General features: G+C 41.3%; 1 protein-coding gene across 1 annotated transcript; it reads left to right on the forward strand.

Annotated features, from left to right (window-relative positions):
- Window positions 1–7,243: 7,243 nt before the first annotated feature.
- On the forward strand, window positions 7,244–14,129 carry LOC110006989 (nuclear pore complex protein NUP214). The gene is made up of 7 exons (XM_088866278.1): window positions 7,244–7,275; window positions 7,458–7,515; window positions 8,585–8,716; window positions 9,656–9,933; window positions 10,707–10,890; window positions 10,995–12,942; window positions 13,774–14,129. The coding sequence occupies exons 2-6, from the start codon at window positions 7,485–7,487 to the stop codon at window positions 11,078–11,080; spliced, it is 711 nt and encodes a 236-aa protein (XP_088722404.1). The 5' UTR covers window positions 7,244–7,275; window positions 7,458–7,484; the 3' UTR covers window positions 11,081–12,942; window positions 13,774–14,129.
- The last annotated feature ends 9,292 nt before the right edge of the window (window positions 14,130–23,421 follow it).

A 23,421-nucleotide genomic window follows, 5' to 3' on the forward strand; every position in this document is an offset into this window, starting at 1 on the left:
GCTTTTGCTAGGCACCCTCCAAGATGGTGTAAAAGGTTGGCGCCTAGGCGCCGCTTACACCTGCACCAAAAAATAGTACTAATTTGTAATTATTAATTTATTGGTAAACCAAAAAATAATAGTAATCTAGTTTTAATTAATATATTGAAGGATTAGAATTTTTATGCCACTTGTTGTTTTGCATGTAATAGTAATTATTTATTTATCGATAAATCAAAAAATAATATTAATTCATAAGTATTAATTTATCGAAAATGCTTTTTGCATGTGATGGTAATTATTAATTTATTGGTAAACCAAAAAAATAATATTAATTTGTAATTATTAATTTATCAAAAATGCTTTTGCATATAACAATAAGTATTGATTTATAGGTAAACCAAACAATAGTATTAATTCATAATTATTAATTTATTGGTAGAGCAAAAAATAGTATTAATTCAGCGTTAATTAATATATGGAAGGATTAGACGTTTTATGCAACCTGTCGAAAATGCTTTTTGCATGTAACAATAATTATTAATTTATTGTTAAATTAAAAAAATAGTATTAATTTGTAGTTATTAATTTATTGAAAATGCCTTTTGCTTGTGATAGTAGTATTAATTTGTAATTATTAATTTATTGGTAAACCAAAAAATAGCATGAATTCGATTTTAATTTATATATGGAAGGATTAAACTTTTTATGCCACTTGTCGTTTCGCATGTAACAGTAATTATTAATTTATTGGTAAAACAAGAAATAATATTAATTCGTAATTATTAATTTATCAAAAATACTTTTTGCATGTGGTAGTAATTATTAATTTAATGGTAAGCCAAAAAATAGTATTAATTTGTAATTGTTAATTTATAGTTTCGTAATTATTAATTTCCAGTGTATACAAAAAAATGCGGGGAGGTGTGGGGGATCCAATTTTTTTAAAAAAGACAACACAAACCATCTTTGGGCCTGAGCGCTCGCCTAGGCGGCCCAGAGCCCAAATCGCCTAGGCGGTGGTCGCCAACGCCTTTTAAAACATTGGTAGGGAAAGAAAGGAGGAAGAAAAGTATGGGGGTGAGAGAAAGCAGTGACTAGAGAAGGGCGAGAGAATTAACGGTAAGCAAGAAGAGAGACTGTGGAGAAGGAGAGTGAGAAGAGAGAATGGAAAAGAGAGATAGAGACAAGAATGAAGCCTGAGTGAGGAGGGGGAAGAAGGATGAGAAAGAATGAGGAGCCGATTAGAGATTAACATTAGAAGCTAGAGGAAGGAAGACTTGACAGAAAATAGGGCAAGGCCAGTAGCTGTCATATTATTTGCTCTTCACCTTTCTAATTTTATTTTCTTCTGTTTTTTTTTTCTCTCTTTCCCTCCTTTTTTTTCTTTTTTAAAGCGGGGGAGAGGTGGAGCAAAGAGAAGAGAGAAGAATTAGAGAGAAGTGGAGCTAGAACCTGGAGCTAAGAGCGCCACGTCTTTAGCTAGCCTATCTGCTGTTGAATTAACTTCTCTGTGTATGTGTATGAAAGAAATAGAGGTAAGGATCTGATAAAAAATGGGTGCAAGGCGCCATGGAGGCTGGCTACGGTTTGAAGCCAAGAGAATAGTGTTGCAAGACTCAGCCTCTACTAAAATCCCAGCATATTGATGAGCTGTTTTAGATGCTCTCTTGAGGCCTTCGAGTAATGCCAGGGCTTCCGCTGTGATGGATTCTAAAGCTCCCAGGTGACCTGGGAAAGAAAAGAAGACTCCTTCGGAGTTGGCAAGGGTACCACCAAACCCGAGGGACCACTATTTCTAATGGAGGATCCTTCATAGTTAACTTTAACCAAGCTAAAGGGTGGAGTTCTCCAAACATCTTGGCCCAGAAAGAAATCAGGGCCATAATGGAATCAAATAGGAGGAGAAAGATGTCTAGCTGTACCCAGAAGATTCTTGAGTTCCTTTGGAACCAAATAGACCACAATAGAGCCAATATAGAGATGCGCCATAACATATGACCACTTCTTAGGGAATGGGGGAGCGAAAAGAGTGGAGAAGAGTTGCGGTAGAGAGGCAGAGGTGGCCCATTGGAGATCAAAGAGCTGGAGGAGGGAGGACCACATGGAAGAAGCGACGTCACAATGGAGTAAGAGATGAGGAATGTTTTCCTCGTCATGAAGACAGAGGCTGCAACGATTGGGCAGAGCAAGGCCACGCCTTTGAAGCTGGTCAAGGGTCTGGAATTTGCCCTACAGAAGGATCCAAGTGAATGTTGGACCTTAAGAGGGACAGAGATGGACCAAACTTTATTGAGGAGGGGAGAGAGATCCAAAGTGGCCACAAGGGCATCTTAGTTTGTGGCTAGGAGGAAGAGAGAAGGGAAGACTAGAGGTTGGTCTCCTATCCAAAGATCCTTCCAAAATCTAATTTTAGATCCATCCCCTATCTTAAATCTAATGAAGGTTCTGAAGGCAGATTTGAAAGGCGATATCTACTTCCATGCATTTGAAGCACGGGTAAAGGAGAACAAGGTAGCCAACCATCCTCTCCCATACCATATTATTACTTGTTTCTATAGAAGAGTGTGTGGGGACGTGAATCTCGACCATCATTTACCTAATAAGGCAGAATTCATCAGGGTTATGTTCTTAATGCCTAGGCCACCACACTTTTTGGGGTTACAAATCTTATTCCAAGCAACAAGGTGAAATTTTTTACCATTGGATTCCCCATTCCAAAGGATATGCTGCATGAGTTTCTCTAGGCGATTGTCTACAGAGGAAGGAATCTGGAAGAGAAACATCTGGTAAATGGGAATATTAGCCAACGTCACTTTGATGAGGGTTATCCTTCCTCCATGGGACAAGAATCTGCCTTTCAAGTTTGCAAGCTTCCAAGAGAACTTTTCTATGACATTGTCCCAAAGTTGTTTCTTAGGTTTCCTAGACAGAGGGTTAGGCCCAAATAGAATGAGGGTAGGCGCTCGATGGAACAAACTAAATGATCTTCTAAGGATTGAATTTTAGGTTATAGGACCTGCACTCTCAACATTTTAGTTACGGACCTATTGACCTTCATCCCTATTGTAAGCTCGAAGCATCTGAGGAAGAGCTAAAGATTATCTAGCTATGAGGGTTCAGCCCCATAGAAAATTAAGGTGTCATCAGCATACAAAAAATGGGAGATGACGGGGCCAACTCTAGAGATTTGGAACCCCTTTGGGAGGTCCTGATCAAACAACCTGGAGATGGACTTAAAGAAGAGTTCCCTTATGAAGGCGAACAAGAAAGGCGAGAGGGGGTCTCTCTATCTAAGACCCCTATAGGAGGGGAATAATCCCACTGGAGAACCGTTAATAGTGATGGAAAAGAAAGGATTGGAGATACAAGCTTTAATCCAAGATCTCCACTTGGGGCCAAATCCCATGCAATTAAGTAGCTCCCAATCTATTCGATCATAGGCCTTTTTCCAATCTAACTTGATGGTGAGGCTTTGGATCTCGAGATAAACCTAGAGTGAATAGCTTTATGTGCTACGAAGGTACCATCAAGGATTTGGCTATTAGCAACAAAAACTGATTGCACAGGAGATCTGAATTTGTGCTACACCTTTTGGAGTTTAAGAGGCCTGAACCTTGAAAAGAATTTTGTAGGAGTTAAGTAGGTTAATGGGGCGGAAGTCCCTCACTTTTTCAGCCCCTTCTACCTTAGAAATCAAAGAAAGTACAGTTCAACACTGATTTAAGACAACTTCTATGTTAAAATTCATTAAAAAAAGTTAACATGTCAAGGGCAAGGGCATCCCAGAATTATTGGAAAATAACAACAGGGAAACCATTTGGACCAGGGGCTTTATTGTTGGCAAGCTGAAGGACCGCATGATGAATCTCTTCTAACGAAAAAGGTCTTTCGAGCCAAGAAACATCCTCAAGGGGGAGGGTGAGATAGGTTAAATCACCTAGCAACAGTTTAGGAGTAAAAGGGGAGGAAAAGAGGTTTTTGAAGAACCTTATAAAAGTCCTATTTATGTGGTCAGGCTTAGAGGAGGAGCGATCTCCTATTGAGATGTGAGAAATAGCATTCCCACTTCTCCTAGAGCTAGTAGTTTTATGGAAGAAGGTTGTATTCCTATCCCCATCCTTAACCACTTAATCTTGGATCTTTGGCACCTTCAGGTTTTTTCCTATTTGAGGAAATGAAGGAGATTCTGTTTGGGAATCAATCTATCTAAGGTTTCTTTAGTAGAAAGGGGTCTTGATTCTTCAAGGACATCTAAGCTCGGGATCTGTGCCAAATAAGCTTGAATATGCTGTCAGAATTTCCTAGGATGTTGCAGCTCCATTGTTTGATGGAGCCTTAAGAAGTTGAAGTTTTTTAGAAAGTTTGTACCCCGCCCATCTTGTTACAAAATAGGAGGGCCGGCAGCTTCTCACAAGTTGGGGAGAACAAGGGTTCTCCAACCAAAGAGTTCGAACCTAAAAAGTTTGAAGGCACACTGAATAAGGCTGGTGTCTAGAAGGATGGGTTTATGGTCAGCGGTGATCTTGGGGAGGGTAGATGAATGGGTTCTAGGAAACCTTGCTTCCCACTCATTGGAGATGAGGAGTCTATCGATCTTAGTCATGACATGCACTGAGGTATGGTTGGAGTAAGTGAAAGAAGCTTTGGAGAGGGGAACGTTTAAGAGGGGGACACTATTAATGACGTCAGAGAATGCTCTCATGGAGGTAGTGATGTTGCCTTCGTAGCTTCTCTCATGGGTTCATCTGACAACATTAAAGCACCAAGGATCCAAGGAACATTTGCAGCCGGAGCTTCAAATAGTAGCTTAGGTCATAACTCTTGCCTTGTAGTGGGACAACCTCCCTAATCAAAGAAAGATTTGTGGTCGGGAGCTTAGTTTCGAAAAGAGCAAGGAAATCAGTATTATGGCCCGATACGAGGGAGTGAACAACACTACACTTGGAATGACTACCAAGTCCCCTAATATTCCAGCAGAGGCTCTTCATTTGGGAGAATTTGGAGGTTCTCCTTCTAGACCTTCTCTTCTTAGGGCTGTGAGACATAGAGGCTAGAAAAGGAACGTAAACAAAAGCGTGCGAGGGGGTATTGTAATTGATACTTGAATGCAGCTTGGCAAGCTCTCTAAAGCCTTTAGGGAGTTCAGGAGAGGGAGTTACCTGAGAAGCACCAGCGTCTGCTCTAAGAGTGTCAGCAAGGTCGGAGATGTTACCATCATACACATCCCGTTCAAGTCATGGTTTCCATGCGAGGCAGTCCTCTATCGATTCTCGCTAGCTCCCTGAAGTCAACTGATGTCAAAGATTGGATATCAAAGTTGAACTCCTCCCTTGAACAGGAGATGGGTTGCAAGGTTGAGAAGGTTCAATGGGGGAAGGAATGGAGGGAGGCAAATCTGGAGTGGGAGGTTGTGCTTCTTAGGGAAGAACCTGTAGAGGAGTACATGAAAGAAATAGAAGTTCAGCTTGTGTAAGAGTTTGCCATTTGGAGTGACAAAGAATTGAAGTGGGGGAATAAAGAGAGGAATCCTACCTGCTGATGAGTCGTGGGTGTTGATAGCTAGTCTCATCTCCAACGGGAGGGGGACTAGTTGGGCTAAGTCCAACTGCTGCCTTCTTGAATCCTGGGGTTAGGGAACCTTCTTGAATTCTAGGGTTAGGGAAGGGAGTAGCATATGAGTTTGATTGAACATGGGTGGATGGGGATGGTTTAGAGAATAAGTAAAGGGGAATGGGCGTTGCTGTAAGGATGCGGGGGAGGGGAAACTGGGGAAATGGATGTAACTAGGAGTTTGCATGAACGACATTAGGGGGTGGGGTAGCACAGGAATGATGGGAGGGGGTGGGGTGGGAGTAGAGGGAAGGCAAGAGGGGCGGACGTGATTGCAGTTTGCTTCTAATGTTCATCTCTGAGAAGGAAGATGGATGGAGCAAGGTTTGTGAGGAAGGAGTAAGGGCCAAGAATAGGGGTAAAGAAGAGGGAAAGGGGGAGGAGGAAAGGGAAGTGGGAGGAGAAGGGGGGGAGGAGGTATGGAGGTTGGCATTGTAAAGAACGATTATAAGAACTGGTGGCTTGCAGGGGCTCATTAAGAGGAGGGGTGGAGTGAGAGGGATGGGAGGAGTATAGGGAAGAGGAAGGAGAGGAGGTTGGGGAAGATGAAGAGATGTAACAGAGGGGTGAGATTGACGGTCTTGAGATGGGTGAAGTATAGGGAAGAGGTGCACTAGGTGTAATTAAGGGGGGGGGGGGGGGCAGGTGGGCTAGTAAGCAAGAATGGGAGGAGATGAGGTGTACTAGGTAGGGAGATGAGAAGGAGGGAGGGGGATTAGTGTGCCGCCAGATTAGCCACCTGGATGGTTGAGGGCGAATGCTAGGATAAAGGGGAATGGGTGTGCACTTGGGGTTAGATGCATAAATTAAATACATGCTGAGGCAGCTGGTTAGAGGGCGGCACATGTTGAGTGATGGAAGCGCTAGCAATAAATGAGGGAAGGGAGGAGTGCTGTGGAGTGTCCAATTGGGATGGGGGTGAAATAATACTCCTTAGGAAAGTGTAGGATTTGGCGGTGGAGTGGGGGAGGAGTTAATGCAAGTATTGTAGAGAGAGAACAAGTGGCAGGAGGCGAAGGAAAAGAGGAAAATGACTTGCCAAAATCATCATTACTAACGGGATGGGGTGTTCGAGGAGCGTCGGGTGAATCCCAAAAAATGGAGATCGTTTGAGGACGTGACACGTTAGAAGGATTGTGACACTGTGGACTACTGAGATTTGGGGTGAAGTGGGGAGTAGGAGCACCAAGAGTAGAAATATTGTGGTCCGTAGCAGTGTTTCTATGTTTTTTGTGGACTACGATGGTCTAGCCTTCGTGGTCAGGGATAGAGGATTCATGGACGATGGGAACCGATGGACCCTATATGGAAATCCTAACCTAAAAGGGAAGTCCATTGAAATGCAATCGTAGAGTGGAGGGTATGGAGTATGGAAGGGAGGATTCCATTAGAAGAAGCCCAAGAGATTTTTAGGGAGCCCTCTAGACCCAGCATGTTCTCATTCCTTCGCTTTGGAAAAGGGATCTTCTGACGATCTCGATTTTTACATTTTGTGATCTCTATCCCAACCTCAAAGACCAAGATAACAATCACAGTCATGATTTTCTTTATTAATAGCCCACTAGCAATGCAACTATATTTTTAGTATTGGTTTCATTGCTTGGTGGCACATAATAATGAGATGCCTACCTAAATGAGTATATATAATCTCAAAACCTGTTGAGAAGTTGCAGAGTTTGCAAGGTAATGATGTCCTATAGCCATTCATGATACCCACGGCGATCTTTGACACATCAGTTAGTGTTGACGACTCTTTATAAATCAGATTAGGCTTAATTGTAAAGAAATAACTAAATAGTTGAGTGGAAATGAAGTTTTTTGGCTTGCGAGAGTTTGTATCAATGATATTTGTTGTCCTCCTGTAGTGCACAATTGAGAAAAGGCATGAAGAAATGCAATCTCTTTGGGATAAAACTCTGCAAGGTAATTTCCATTGCTCCAAATTAGTGGTTTTGCTTGGGATAATTCCCTGTTACACTCCTTGAAGTCAACTTGCTGATACGATTCTTGTTAGTATTGTGCAACATACTTTTTGTATAAAAGATAATGAATGTGCCCATTTAAATTTGCTTTCTCGTCTTAGTGGTGGTCATTGTCTTATTAATTTCCCATGCAGACCATTCCAGATCTTTTGATTGATGTTGCAACGCTCACTTCACATAATTAGGAATTTCCTTGAATACATGCCAATGTCTTGGTTAAGGTTCTATACATGTTTGGTGCTGATGGTGATTTCCCTTAAGTCTCTTCTACATAGCCTCATCTCATATCCTCTAAGAATCATTTAGAAGCTCATAATTCTTTCTTTTCGCGAATATATCTCCATGTTATCATGGCAACCCTGACTTTCACATCACATAAAGTAAGTGCTATGAAAGCACTCTGACCTGCTAGTTGGATTGTAATTTTAAGCCAAAAAGTGAAATCAGCCCGGATGAACTAAAAAATAATCATCAAGAAATTACCCAAAAAGAAAGTTGTAATGAGGGCATTACTAGAGGTTACAACAACTTGTTACTAATCTACCAGATTTGGTTAATTAAAAGTAAAAAAAAAGTAGTAGTTGATGAATTTCGGTTTTTCATGTATTGTAGTGCATTCTACTTGTCACAACAAATTGTTACTAATCTACCAGATTTGGTTAATTAAAAGAAAAAAAAGTAGTAGTTGATCAATTCTGGTTTTTCATATATTGTATTGCATTCTACGCTTTGTGAGGCCAATTTGAGCTTGAAAGGTTGACTTGAATGGTTATAGGGCCTCCTTTGGTCATACTGAGCCAAATTTAATTGTCTCTAGGTTTGTAACATTGGGTCTCTAAGCTTCAGTTATAAAAATTGAATCATAAATCCTACAGAATGCGAATGTGTTAATATAGAACACAGTTACTGCAAAAATGCAACCAATGAGCTGGGTTTCCAATTTTTATATTATTAATTTGCTTGCACTTTTACCTGCTTCTCATTTGCCTGAACCTGAAAATTCCTTTCAGTTGTTGCTTGGAGACTGCATACGGAAAGCATTGTTAAGCAAGCTGCTGATGACCAGTATTGGAAGTCGTGGAACTGCCAGAATTTGAGCCCCGAATTTGAGCTGAAGAGAGAAAATAATGAAAGCGAGTCAGGTATTTTTGTTTTTTTGCATAGACAAACTTATTTCTGTTGTATATGCATGCCTGAGATTGTTTTTATGAGACCTTTCCAGAATTTGAGGTGTCAGCTTATAGAACTGGAAAAACATTTCAATGCTCTTGAGCTTGATAAATTTGGTGAAACTGGTGGTGCTCTCAAGGCACAAACAGCATTTCAAAGGAGTGTGCAACCGTCAAGGACTGCCCAAAACTGAAATCCTTTTCTTGATGAAGTGTTTCTGTAATGCTCATGTTTCACATTGACGTCATGTTTCTGTAATGCTCATGCTCATGCTCATATTTTCCCTAGATCTTTATGGTTTTGGAGAATTTGGGAAATCTGAAAAGTGTAATGTTTGTAGCTGTACCAAATGTCATTGTACTAACTGTAGTTAATTAACATAAATGACAATATGGTATATTTGTCCCGTGACTAATCATTTGCATTTGACATTATTTGTTTACTATGAATGTCGTTGCTGACTCCCATAAAATATCCACATTATAACCTTCTGAATTTTCAGAGTTAAGAATAGTGCTTGGCATGGCAGTCAAGAAACTGTTCTTTATTGGTGGAGCTGGGCAAATTAATTTAAAAACTTTAGGGTGGTTTTCTTTTTTTCTTTGAGGGGGAGAGGGGGGTGGGGGAATGGATTTAAGAAGTTTCAACTTATGCCAATCTGTTTATAGACATGTTATTTTTGTACATTAGGGGTGCATATGGACAGGTATAACTAATCATTTGTAACTATATAGAAAAAAAAAAACTATATGACTCAGTAATCTACAAGTTCTGAATTTTCCCATTAGTACCGAACCTTTACTAATGTCTGTTGATATGATCACTTTTCCTTTCGTGCAGACAAATCCAATCCTTGCATAGTTTATACAACACAATGAATTCGCAATTAACTGTAGCTGAGCGGCTTGCAGATATCCTCTCGGACCAAATGTCTGCATTAAATATTGAGGCTCCATCTGTAAAGAGACGGAATGCAGCAAAGGAGTTGTTTGAATCCATTGGTCTCACTGGTGGTAGTGACCTTTTTAAATCCCCAGAAGTAAAAGAGTCTGAACATTCTTCTTATGCAAGCAAGAAATTTTCTTCATCCTCATTCAGCTCAACAAAAGAGAGCCCTCCAAGAAAGTTGTCAAGTGCTCAACTATTTGAGCCACAGACTGCAAGAAGGAGGAGAAACTCAATGGAGAAGGTAATATTTTTTTCCCTTTATCCCTTTTTCTATCCATGTTTAGGTGAACCTTTTACTTTCTTTGATGGTTGTAGGCTCTGCATCCAAATCTGCTTTTATAATCTTGTACAAATACACACTAGATTATGCATGCCATTGTGCTTTCTTCATTGTTGGCTTTTAATCTTAAACAGGACCTAAAACCAGAATTATTGATAATGAATTGATTAATTGTTGACTTGTAATATTATTTTGGTGAAACTGAATGCTTGATTCTGTTGTTACAATGTTTTAAATATGTGTAACACTTTGATTTCAAGTCATGAAATATAGATTTTTCTGTTATCAGCCCGATCTTAATTTAATGGTTGAGTTGGGGATTGGCAGAATGCGTAGCAGTGATTTAATTGTCCAGTAGTAAGAAGCAGCTAGAAATTATTGCATAAAGATCAAAATATTATGTGCTTCCCAAACTCAGTTGTGACAATATTTGCTTCGTTGGCTCTTCGACTTTTTTTTGACCGGCCTGGTAAAAGTTAAATATATTTCTGTGGTGGATTATGAGCCTTGCCTACCTTTCCCTTCCACATGAAATGTGATGGGGATTCCTTGCACTGTCTCATTATCTTTTCTTAAAACACTATTAGATTTGGCACATAATTCCGCCTTTTCCATTTATTGCTTCTTTTAGCGCCTTTAGTTAGTTAATGTAGCAAATGCAGATAGTCAATGGCTTGGCTTAGAATGGAAAGACTGTCCAATGCTAATGCGACTGCTTGCGCTTGATTTTGCAGAGTTGGATCAATGTGGAGCCTCCCAAAACCACAATAAAAAGGACTCCACGAGAGGAACCTTCTTCAGATAAATTATCACTTGAAAAGCTTCCAAATTTGCGAAACAGAGTTGGCTTCTCACCTTCTCGCCAGAAGGAGTTTACACCACCTGCTCGCCCATTATTTGCTTCATCTCCTGACAAAGGTTAATATGACACTAAGTTCCAGGTTATGCTGTAGTTAATGTTATCCAAAAATCATTGATTTGCTAAAAGTTCTCATTTTCTATTTTTCTTTGGTTGGCTGCAGGGATTCAGGAGATGTCACCTGTCCATGCGATTGGCTCGGAGACACCTGGATCCTCGACCTCATTTTTCAAATGGTCAAACTTCTGAACCATTACAAATAGCACAATTGATATCTCCAAAAACCCAAGGTTTGCCAGAAACCATTCCTCAAGCATCGACACCATCATCAAGCTCTACTGGGGCCCAAGCTGTATCACCACCAGGTTTCTCTGATGGAAAAAACATTTCTATCACGCGCAAGGAGCATACGGGTTTTTCCAGTAGCCAAGCTATAATGGCTACCAAGACACAGTCCATTACCCAACCCAAAGGTGCCAGTCCCATCAAGCAACTGTTTCCATTTAACACTGCCCTATCTTCCACAAGTGAGCCGATGAGAAACACAATGCATGCAAAGGATCAAGCAGATGGGTTTTTAGCCCCTATGAGTATTGAAACAACTGTTACTCCAAAGTTAATGCCAGCAAGTGCAAAGCATGAAGCAGCTGAACCTGAGAAAATACCTACTGTGCCCATGAAAAACACGTTCGAGCAAAAGGATCAAACGCTAGCAGACAGCGCCAAGCATAAACCTGTAAAACTTGAGGATTTCCATGTTTTACCAGAAAAGAGTTGGACTTCACTACTCTCTCCACCAAGAAATGCTTCTTTTGCTGATGATCCATCTAAAAAGCCATTTCAGTTGGACATTCATTTAACAAGGCCGTGTCTGTGGGAAAACCAATTTCACCACCTGTATCGGTATCATCTGATTCTGCACTTTCTCCACCTGTCTTAGCATTAATTCCGCCTTTCTCGGTTTCTCCTGGTTCTTCGCTTGCGCCACTATCGTCGCCTCTCTTTTTTAAGCATCTTCAAACAACAGATAATCCACTAATCACTTCTGGCTTGACTGGAGCTAGTACTTCTCAACCTTCTCTAGATCTAAATAGGCCCCTTTTTTCTGAAGCATCAATATCTATGACAAAACCCGGTGCAGAGACTTCTACCCAAACCGCTTCAACCTCATCACTTTTTGGGGCTTCTTCCACATCCTCTTTTATTCAGATACCACGGTCACAGGACTGTCCTTCGACTGTCCTTCGAGTACTGTCCCCCCAAATCTAGGTTTTGTTGCTAGCTCAGGGCCCGGACTCATATCATCACCCTCATCAACAAATGGGTTTTCAAACACAATTACAAGTACATTAGTAAATCTATCAAGTCCAGCACCGATTGTCCCTGCAGTTTCCGCAACCCCCAAAATAGCCCAACCAATACCCACCAATGCAATTCAACCATTAGCTGACATGAAGAATGAGACTTTGGATGCTACCATCCTTGAGGAGGATGGGATGGAGGAGGAGGCTCCAGACCCAACAAATGACATGAGCTTGGGATCATTTGGTGATTTTGCGCTTGGCTCATCTTCCCCGACTGCCTCAAAACGCAACAGCCCTTTTGGCACCCCATTTGCCCCTTCAACTCAAACAAGCGCTTCATTTTCTCTCTCTATTCCTTCCGGGCAGCTATTCAGGCCTGCGTCTTTTACCCCACCCTCAATTTAACCCCCCAACCTGACTTTTCTTCTCCATCAGAAAGTGGGGCACCTCCAACTATGAGCGCCTTTGGCCGACCTTCACAGATAGGTTTGGGTGTGAGTGCCTTTGGGCAGCCTGCACAGATAGGTTCAGGTGCAAGTCCATTTGGCCAACCATCACTGGTAGGGGGCGGTACGAGTGGCTTTGGCCAGCCAGCACAAATACGGGCAGGACCACAAGCTCTTGGAGCTTTTTGACAGTTGAGGCAGCTTGGTAGTGGCTTACCAGGAGCAGGATTTTCTTCTTCTTCTTCTTCTGGGTCAGCGAGTAGTGTTGGTGGATTTGCGGCCATGGCGACGGCTGGTGATGGGTTTGGAGCCATGGCCTCGGGTGGTGGGGGTTTTGCAGCTGCTGCAGCGAATACTGGAGGTTATCTTCTTCTCTTTTGTGAATGTGTTGATGTTGCAATGGTTTCATCTTCTTCATTTGGAATGCTTGTTGACAACCTTTGTTTTAGGAATCTTTCGTTGAGATGTTTATTGGGCAATAGGAAGATCTCAGAAAAGGTTATACACAAAGAATCTGTAGGAAAAAGTAGGAAAACTGAAAAGTAAAGAAGAACCAAAGGGGGAAGAAGTTTGACTTTTTTTTCTTATACTTTTAAAATTTAGTTCTCTATAAACTTGTATTTTTGTATTTTCCTTTTAGTTTAGAAAATGGAGATTATTGCATGCATATATTTTCATTAGGTCCAAACTAGCAAGGAGGACAGGGGGGGTAGAGAGTGGGGTCATAGAGAGTGAGAGAGAGAGAGTTGGGGCATGGAGAGAGTGGGAGAGTTTTGATAATAATTTTCAATTCTTCCTACGTAATGTTTTCAAACATTTTCTGGATTCTCATAATCACACTGTGTAGTGGTGGGCGAGCAGGTGGGCAAGGGAGGGAGGGAGATGGGGATGAATTTATTCCAATAAGACATTTATTCCAATGCCTAAATACAGTTGGGTAGGGCATTTTTGGAAAACAAATTATAATGAAAAAGGGAATTTGGAAACTGAAGTAAAGTTTGAGGGCAGTTTCATCCTCAAATCCCATACATGACTGATCCCTGAACCCATTTTTATGATATATATTATGAAATTATTGCAGGGAGAAAAGTTAATGAAGAAGAGTCAAGCATTGCTTTGATACTTTACTTTAACAAAACCTCAATCATTTTTTTGATAATAGGATCGTGCTTACATTTGTGCCTGATTTCAGAATTAGATGAATGGAAAAACAAATGAATTTAAGGTTTGTGCCGGTGGGTTTCAAGCTTTTAGCAACAAGCAAGGAGGAAGCATGGGTGGTTTCTCTAGCTTTGCAACCAGCAATGCTAGCCATAGCACTGGGAATGCACCAACCAATATTTTACCCAGATTAGGAAATAGTCTTGCCATAAATTATACCTCTTAGTGCCGTGGTAATTCATTCCAAGTAACCTTTTTTTCTCTCTTTATTACTTCTCATTCTTTTTTTTTTAGCCATTTTGCATTTTGTCAGCAATTGGTGTATTCACATAACAACGAGAATATAATGTAAGACCTTATTTTTATTATTACATGTTTGTTTGTAACTATGTGTGAGTCTCTACTTTGTGTTCATGGTTGCATGTAGATAAATGTATTTATGTGTGTGTGTGTGTGTTCTATGTTTGGACAATGAATTGTTAGATGATAGTCACATAGACTGTTGCATTGCGTTTAAGACCTGGATTTTGCCAGGTGAACCGGCCATTTGAAAACCGGTTCGGATTGACAAATCAGACCATTTCTCCAGTGTTAGTAGGGGTCCAAAAAGATTTTTAAAAAATTGAGACAATAAAAAAATGAAAAAAATAAATGAAATATGTTGGAATCAGGCGATCCAGCTAGTGCAGATCGCCCGGTTCCCTGACAAAACTGGGCAATTCCAAGCGTATTGATTCTTTGTTATGATAGGAACCAGGTTAGTATACATCGATTCCCGATCCAGATCTGCCTGATCTATTCCATGGTATGTATGTGTACATGCATGTAGTGTTCGTGCATGTATGTGCCCGTGTGTGCTAACGCACAAGTATATGTATGAGATTTGGATATGAATTGCTAGATTACAGTCTCATGCATTATTTTAAGGGCCTCCTTCATAACTTGTTTCTGTACTGGCTTGTGGTGTGTGCACGTGAGAGCACAAGTCCATGCGTTTTTGTTATATTTGTAGAATGAATTATTAACTGGCTGTTTCATGGATTAATTAAAGAGCCTCTTCCATAGCATGTGTGCATGCATGTAGTGTGCATGAGTGTACGAGCATGCACGTATGTGTTATATTTTGGTAATGAATAGTTAGATGGCAAGTCTCATGGATTATTGTAAGGTCCTCTATAGAATGTATGTGTGCATGCATGTAGAGTGTGTGTGCATGCATGCGTGTGTGTTTGTGTATGTTATATTTGGATAACAAGTTGTTAGATGGAAGTTTTATGTGTGTGTGTGTGTGTGTGTGTGTGCACATGCTTATCGCAAAAGCCTCCTCCATTGCATTTATTTGTGCACACATGTAGTGTGTGCGTGTGCATACGCACTGCATGAAGAACTGTTAGATGACAGTCTCATAAATTATTGTAAGAGCCTCGTCCAAAGCATTTATTTGTCCATGCATGTGTTAGTCTTTGGGTTTGTATGTGCATGCGCTTGCATGTGTTTAATATTTGGATAGTAAATTTTAGATGGCTGTCTCATGGATTTTTATTAGAGCCTCTTCAATAGCATGTGTGTGCATGTATGGTGTGTGTATGCTTGCACGCCTATGTAAGTGTGTGCTATATTTGGATAGTGCATTGTTAGATTGCAGGCTCATTGATTATAGTGAGCCTCTTTCACAAATGAATATGTATGTGCATGTAGTGTGTGCTTGCATGCATGGGCATGTTTGTGTGTGCATGATATTTTGATTATGAATTGTTGGATGGCAGTCTCATGCATATTGTATACGCCTCCTCCATAACATGTATATATACATGCTGAAAATCTATCAATTTGTGTGCATGCGCATATGTGTTTGTGTTATATTTGGATAATTAATTGCTAGATGGCAGTTTCATGGATTATTGTAGGAGTCTTTTCCTTTGCATGAATTCGTTCATGTATTTAGCAAGTTTGCATGTGTTTATGGGTCCATGTGCGCATTTGTGTGCTATATTTGGTAAATGAATTTATTTTGTGGTAGTTTCATGGATTATTGTTTGTGCTTCATCCATAGCATGTTTGTGTAGATGTTTGTGGTGCATGTCGTAAGCATGCCCACGCTTGTTTTTGTGTTATATTTTGGTAATGAACTTTTAAATCACAGCCTCAACTATTATTGTGAGTGTGACCGCGTGTACGTTTAAATTCATGTAGTGTGTTATGTGTTTTTGGGTCAGTGCATGCAAACCCCTGTTTTTGTTTGTATTTGGATAATTAATTTGTTATATGGCAGTCTCATGGATTATTGTAAGGCTTCTCCATTGTGGGTTTACTTGGAATGTACTGTGTGTGTGTGTGTGTGTGTGTGTGTGTGTGTGTGTTATATTTGGATGGTGCAATTTCATGGATTATTAGAAGAGCTTCCTTGTAGCATGTATTCACAGATGCATATAGTCCGTCTTTTGTGTGTCTGCACATTTGTATTTGAGATATATTTGGATTATGAATTATTAGATGGCATTCTCATGGATTATGTGAGAGACTCTCCGGTAGCATGTACTTGTAAATGCATGCAATGTGTGTGTGTGCGCTTGCCCGCATGTGTATGTGCACACACATGTTTTTCTGTTTGTTATATTTGGATAACGAATTGTTATTTGGATGGCCATGGATTTTGTGAAAGCTTCCTCGCAATAGTGTATGTGGGTGTACGTATTGTATGTGTGTGTGTATGCCCACTCGCATTAGTGTATGTGGAACGTAGTTAAACAATTAATTGTTTGACAGTCACTCTCATGGTTTATTATATCAGCCTAATCCTTAGCATTTATGTATAGATGAATATAGTGTTTGTATGTGAGTGCATGTTCGTGTACATTTAGTTATATTTGGATAGTGAATTGTTAGAGGGCAGTCTCATGGATTATTTAATAGCCTACTCTACTTCATGTATGTGTAAATGCATGTGGTATGTATGTTCCATAGTTACCGGAAGCCGGAGCGGGAACGGCTCCGGGGTCGGGAACGGGGGTGTCGGATCGATGGCTGTTCAAAGCTCCAGCTCTCGGGGAGCGAGTTTCGATGAGGGTAAAAGTAGCAAGAGGAGATCCCATTTGAAGGTGGAGCACATTTCCAACACTACAGGATCTAGGTCCTTATGGGGACACAGTCCATATACAATGGGATCGTGTTCCCATATGCAACAGGATTGTGCTCCCATCCGGAATAGGAATGAGATCTCATTTTAAGTTGAATCGCGTTAATATTTTGATAGGATCGAACTCCATTCAAGGACAAATCACGTTCTCTGCATGATTGGTTCACGCTTCCATCAGAGAACTCCACTTGTCTCAAGAACCCAACCCCATTGCACATGGATTCATGTTTCCACTACGTACTGCAGCCCGTTCCCACATTAACGGGATCTCGTTCTGGTTTATTCTAGAACTCATTGGTCACCGCTTGATAAGGATGGAGGTCCGTGTACACAGGGATCGCGCTACCAAATTTCGAGGTTCGATGACCTTATTTATTCAGGAACGGGATCTACAATCTTCACGAACGTGCACCGTGGTATGTGGGGGTTGAGATCCTTTTGTTCATTGGAGCGAGTACCCTATAGAATGGGACCGAGATTCTTAAATAAAAAAATTGCGTTTCGAGTGAGATCCCAGTAATGGAATGCGGGAGCTAGATTTCGGAGCCGGAGTGCCACCCTGTTGGGGTGCTCCTGGTAACTATGGTATGTGCACAAGCCTATGTGCATCTCTGTGTTACTTGGACAATAGATTGTTTGGTGGCTGTGTCATGGTTTATTGCAAGAGCCTCCTCCATAGCCTGTATCTGTACATGCATATAGTGTGGGTGTGTGCATGCACTTGCGTGCTTGTTTTCGTCTTATTTTTAGATAATGGATTGGTTTTTTTTTGGATAATGAGTTGTTAGATGGCAGTTTCATGAATTATTGTTAGAGTATCCTCCATAGCATGCTTCTCTACAGGCATGGTTTGTGTGTGTGAATCCACGTGCTTCGGTGTGTTTTTGCTATATTTGGATTATGAATTGTCCAAGGGCAGTCTCATGAATTATTCTGAAGAACTCTTCTATAGCATGTATGTCTACATGCATTCATTTTTTTGGATAAAGTTTACAGTGTCATTAACGAAAAGAAAAGTACAAGAGATTTGGGGGTAGCTAACCTTTACACAAAAGAGGTGCTACCCTGCTCCCACAGGCGGGGAGTTATCTATACAGAGAAAACCCAAAAAAAACAATCCGAAAATAAAGAAACAGCAACAAGAGAGAGAAAGCTCGTGACAACTGCGAGTTGGCTAAGCAAAAGGAAAGGGTTTATAAGAACACCTTTTTTACATAACTAGGGAGAAGCTAGAGTAGGGAGAGGCAAAAACAGCAGCAAGCTTAAGGGGGTCCCTGGTTGTCCAAAAGATCTGCTCCATCATTGGCCAAGAGATCTGCGAGAGCGTTGCGCGTCCTGAATATATGCGTCCAGGAGACGCTGATATCCCTGCATAAGCATTGTATTTCATCAAAAATGGGCAGTAGGTACCAAGGTGGTGCAGACTTTCTGGAAGCCCAAGCAATAACGTTGTAAGAGTCCCCTTCAACAATCAGGTGAGAACCCCATGACGAGTCGAAAAACTTGATCCCAATCAGGAGTGCCTTGGCTTTGGCATGTTGGGAATCAATTAAGCCCAGTGGTTCAGCAAACGTGAAGAGGATATTCCTTTCAAAATCTCTGAAAACACCCCCGCCCCAGAGGGCCCAGGGTTGCCCCTAGAGCACCCATCGAAGTTCAGTTTGATAGCTCCTCTTAGGGGTGGTTGCCAATTGCAGGGTTTGACTGGTTTCTTGGGCTTATGGTAAAGGATATTTTCCCAATGGCTAAGAAAGGAGTTCGAGGGTAAACCAGCGAACTCTTTGTGGTTGGTTCCACAAAGTCTTGATTTTGTGGAAAAGAGCAGACAACGGTTGGTGAAGACCTTGGAAATTCTTGTCGTTTCTTTCATTCCAAATTACCCATATGCAAGCAGCGCTAGCGGCCTTCCAAAGGATTTTACTTGCTTTAGGCCAAGGGCGAAATCAGTGGACAGTAGCGAGGGCACCGAAGGCGGAGTAGCCCATTGAAAGCCAAAAAGGCATAGAAGTCTTTGCCATAGTTGTCTCGCCTGCTCGCAATGAAGGAAAAGATGGGCATTGGTCTCTTCCTCACTAAGACACAAAATACACCTGTTAGGGGTTGAGATACCCCTCTTTTGCAGTTGGTCCACAGTTAATGCCCTCTGAGAGCAAGTGATCCAGTTAAAGGTCTGAACCCTTGGGGGTGCTATGGAGGACCAAACTTTGGCAACTAGCGATGGATGGTTTAAAGGCAAAGTAGGAGATTGGATGAGTCTTTTGTAGAATGAGGCGACTGTGAAGCAACCCAAGGGGGATAAAGTCCACAACAAAGAGTCACTACCATAGAGAGGAATGTATGTTCATGGAGAGCTGCTTAGAGTTGGTTAAAAGAGGCAATTTTGTCGTCAGAGAGATTCCTCCTAAAAGGAGTCCTCACACTTTGGCCTCCAATTAGGACCATATCATCCGCTATTGTTGAGTGAGGGTGTGAAGCTAGGGAGAAGAGGGAGGGGTATAAATCTTTGAGGGGAGAAATACCCAACCAAAGATCAGTCCAAAAGTTAACTTTGGACCCTTCTCTGGCATAAAGTCTGATGACGTTCTTAAAGAGGGCTAAGGATTGAGAAATGGAAATCCATACTCTTGAAGCACTTCTTCTATGTCTCTTTAGCGGCACCCAGGAGGAGTCACTGATTTTGTATTTGTGTCGAATGAGTTGAGCCCAGAGGGGTCTGGTTGTGTGGCCAGACGCCACCACCACTTGCCAAGCAGTGCTAGGTTATGTTTTCTCAGGATTTTAATACCCAGTTTTCCTTGTATTTTCGGACGGCATACTCTCTCCCAGGAGATAAGGTGGATCTTCTTCTGTTCTGGTTGGCCAGACCATAGGAAGTTCCTGGATAATTGTTCTAGATGATTGGCAATAGACGTCGGCATGTGAAAAAAGGACATAAAGTAGACTGGGATATTCGCTAAGGTGGCGTTAATAAGGGCTTTGCAACCTGCCAGAGATAGGAAGCTTCCTTTCCAGCCGGATAGACGCTTGTCTACCTTATCAATCACCTTGGTCCAAAGATTCTTATTTGGTTTGCCTAATCCCAAAGGAAGGCCAAGGTAAGAAGAGGGTAGCTGTTCAACCTGGCAAGGCCAATTTGGGATAAGGGATTTGATTTGATCAGGTGTAATGGCTACGCCCATCATTTTAGATTTATCCATATTTATCTTAAATCCTGTGGCTTCCTGGAAACGTCTAAGGAAAATCCTCATATTATCAATTTCACGAGTTTTTGCATCTAGGAAGACCAGAGTATCGTCTGCGTATTGCAGATGAGATACTACAGGTCCCTGTGAAGAGCTCTTAAATCCTGAAAGCCAACCTCCCTGATAAAGGCGAGAGAGAGACCGACTGAAAAGAAACGGAGAGAGGGGGTCCCCTTGACGAAGTCCCCTAGAGGACGGGAAGTATCCTTTGGGAGAGTCATTGATAATGATAGAGAAGTGTGGATTGGAATAACAACCATTCATCCATTTTCTCCACTTGTGGCCAAAACCCATCCTAGCCATGGTTTGGTCGACGAGGGACCAATCCAAATAGTCGTAGGCTTTTTCCCAGTCTATTTTGAAAATAAGCTCAGGTTTCGTGGAAACATGTCTGGAATGGATGCATTCATAGGCAACCAAAGCGCCATCGAGTATTTGCCTGTCTTTAATGAAGGCTGTTTGGGTGGGTGAAATAATGAAAGGGAGGACCTTTTGAAGTCTGGTTGCAAGCAGTTTGGAGAGAATTTTGTATGAAGAGTTGATAAGGGTAATGGGTCGAAAATGTTTCAATTCCTCTGCACCTTCTACTTTCAAGACAAGGGCTATAAAAGTTGCGTTGATAGCTTTGTGGATGATTCCCTTGGAGTGGAACTCTTCAAAGGAGATGAAATCTTGGCGAAAGGTATCCCAGGAGAATTTAGAAGGCGAAATGGGGAAACCGTCCGGCCCAGGGGCCTTATCTTTTGCAAGATTGTTAATAGCAGCAAGACTTTCAGTGTTTGTGAAGTTACTTTCTAGCCAGGAATTCCACTAGGCAGGAATAGTGAGAAAGTCTAGAGAGGTCGGCCTGCTGCTGTGGGGGCCGTATAGAGGTTTTTAAAATATCCTAGTATGGCTTCCTCGATGTCCCCTGGGTGAGACAAAAGTATGTTATCCTTTTTAAGGAAGGTGATGGTGTTTTCCCTTCTACGATAGTTGGCAATTCGATGAAAATAGCGTATGTTTATGTCCCCTGCTTACAACCATTTCACCCTAGAGCGTTGAAACCAGTAGAGGTCTTCTTTCTTAAGGTTTGAAAAGTAATCCAGACGAGCAGAAGATTGGCGAGAAAACTCTGGTTCTGTAAGTGGTCTGGATTCCTCTAAGGAATCAAGGGACTGGATAACCTGGAGAAAAGAGTTTTTCAAAAGGGAGTAGTTCCCAGGCCGGGATGAGCTCCAGTTCTTCAGAGCTACTTTAAGTAACTGAATTTTGGTCTGTAGCTTGTACCCCGCCCTTCCTTAAACAAGAGTGGACATCGAATTCCACCAGCAGGGAATTAATTCAAGACCTCTCTGAACTGTGGCAGCATCGAAGAGGATAGGGCAGCGGTCGAAGGTAGATTTTGGTAGCGTAAACGCGTGAGAGCCAGGGAAAGCTTGCTCCGATTCGACTGAGAACAGGAACCTGTCAAGCTTAGAGCGAATGGGTATCTGAGCATGGTTGGACCAGGTAAACCTATTCCCTTGAACAGGAATGTCAAAGAGATTATTTCGGGAAATGAAGTGTGAAAAGGCGGTCATTCCCCTGGAATAAGAGTGGAAAGTGTTTCTCTTATAGGACCATCTAGTGATGTTGAAATCCCCTCCTAAGCACCAGCAGGGGTGAGGTAGTCGAAACCCATAACTTTGTGTGTGTATCTGTGCATGTGCACTATGTTTGGATAGGCATGTAGATGTACTGACATCTATAGTTGTGTGCGTCCATACACGCATGTATATGTGTTTTATATTTGAGTGATGAATTGTTTGTTGGTTGACCCATTGATTATTACATGAGCCTCCTCGGCATACGTTTGTATGTGCAAGTTGTGTGCGTGGACATTTGTGTCATTTTGTTATATTTGATTGATGAATTTTTAGATGGCAATCTCATGGATTATTGTCAGAACCTCCTATACAGCATGGATGTCTACATGCTTCTAGTGTGTGAGTTTGCACACCCGTGTGTTTTTTGTATTTTCGTAACGAGTTGTTGAATTCAGTCTCGTGTATTGTTGTAAGTGCCTCCCCTATATCATGTATTTGTACATTGCATGTGATGTATGTGGCACAAGTGTGTGTTTCTGTTATATTTGGATACTGAATTGTTGAGGTTATACTCATCGATTATTTTTAGAGCCTGCTATATAGTTTGTATGCGTACATGGATGTTGTGTGTGCTATGCACAGGTGTTTTTGTGTGTCATGTTTGGATTATGAATTGGTTGTTGGCAGTGCCAGGAGTTGAATTGTTAAATGGAATCTCATGGATTTTGTAAGAACCTATTCAGTTGCGCAAATGTATTCCTGCATGTAGTTGTATGAGTACACGGGTGTGTTATATTTGTATGATGGATTGTTTGATGGCAGTCTCATGGAATATTATAAGAGCATCTTCCTGTGTACATGCATGCTTGTGTATGTGTTATATTTGGAAGTGAATTGTTGGATGAAAGTCTCATAGATTTTATGTGAATTTTTAAGAGCATTCTCCATAGCTTTATCATCATCATCAGAGCCTTTTCCCAATTATTTGGGTTGGGCTACACGAATCCTAGTCCGCCATTCTGCTCTATCAAGGGCCATACCCTCAATGGGGCTATAAGTCGTTGTAACTTTTCTCACTACTTTCAATCATGTCTTTTTGGACCTACCCTTGTCCGTTTTGAGCCTTCCAATTGAACTAACTCACTCCTCCTAACATGTGTTGTACTGGGTCTGCACTGTACATGATTAGCCTATGTTAGTCTACTTTCTCTCATCTCCTCATGTATTGGAGCCACACCTAAGTTCTCAATGTATTTATTTCGAATTCTATCCTTTTTTTTGTCTTCTCCATAGCTTGTATATGTAAATGCATGTTGTGTGTGAGTGCACGTGCATGTGCTTGTGTTTGTACTATATTTGGATATTGCATTGTTAGATGGCAGTGTCATGGATTATTGCAAGTCTTGGTGTATATGCATGTGGTGTACAGCTGCTTGTGTGTGTGTGTGTGCATGTGTTAGATTTAAAAATCAATGACTTGATTATTATAAGGGTCTCCTTATCCTATTTGCCTACATGCGCACGTGTGCACTCATGCATGTGTTTGTGTTGTAATTGGATAGCGAGTTTTTTATGCAGTCTCATGAATTGTTGTGTGAGCCTCTTCCATTGCATGCAAGTGTAAATGCATGTACTGTGTCATATTTGGATAATAAATTGTTTAATGGAAGTATTATGGATTATTGTAAGGAAAATTGATTCATGCGGGCTAGACCGCATTTCTACAATATGCG

The sequence above is a fragment of the Amborella trichopoda genome, chromosome 1 (assembly GCF_054954075.1).
Source record: "Amborella trichopoda isolate Santa Cruz 75 chromosome 1, AtrichopodaSantaCruz75HAP2 v2.0, whole genome shotgun sequence".
Classification (NCBI taxonomy): Eukaryota; Viridiplantae; Streptophyta; class Magnoliopsida; order Amborellales; family Amborellaceae; genus Amborella; species Amborella trichopoda.

Bases quoted from the DNA above. Each gene is read 5' to 3' on its own strand.
- LOC110006989 (XM_088866278.1), top strand. From the start codon at position 7,485: ATGCAATCTCTTTGGGATAAAACTCTGCAAG. The intron at 7,516-8,584 runs GTAATTTCCATT...AATTCCTTTCAG, and splicing joins TTGGGATAAAACTCTGCAAG to TTGTTGCTTGGAGACTGCAT. The intron at 9,934-10,706 runs GTAATATTTTTT...TTGATTTTGCAG, and splicing joins GGAGAAACTCAATGGAGAAG to AGTTGGATCAATGTGGAGCC.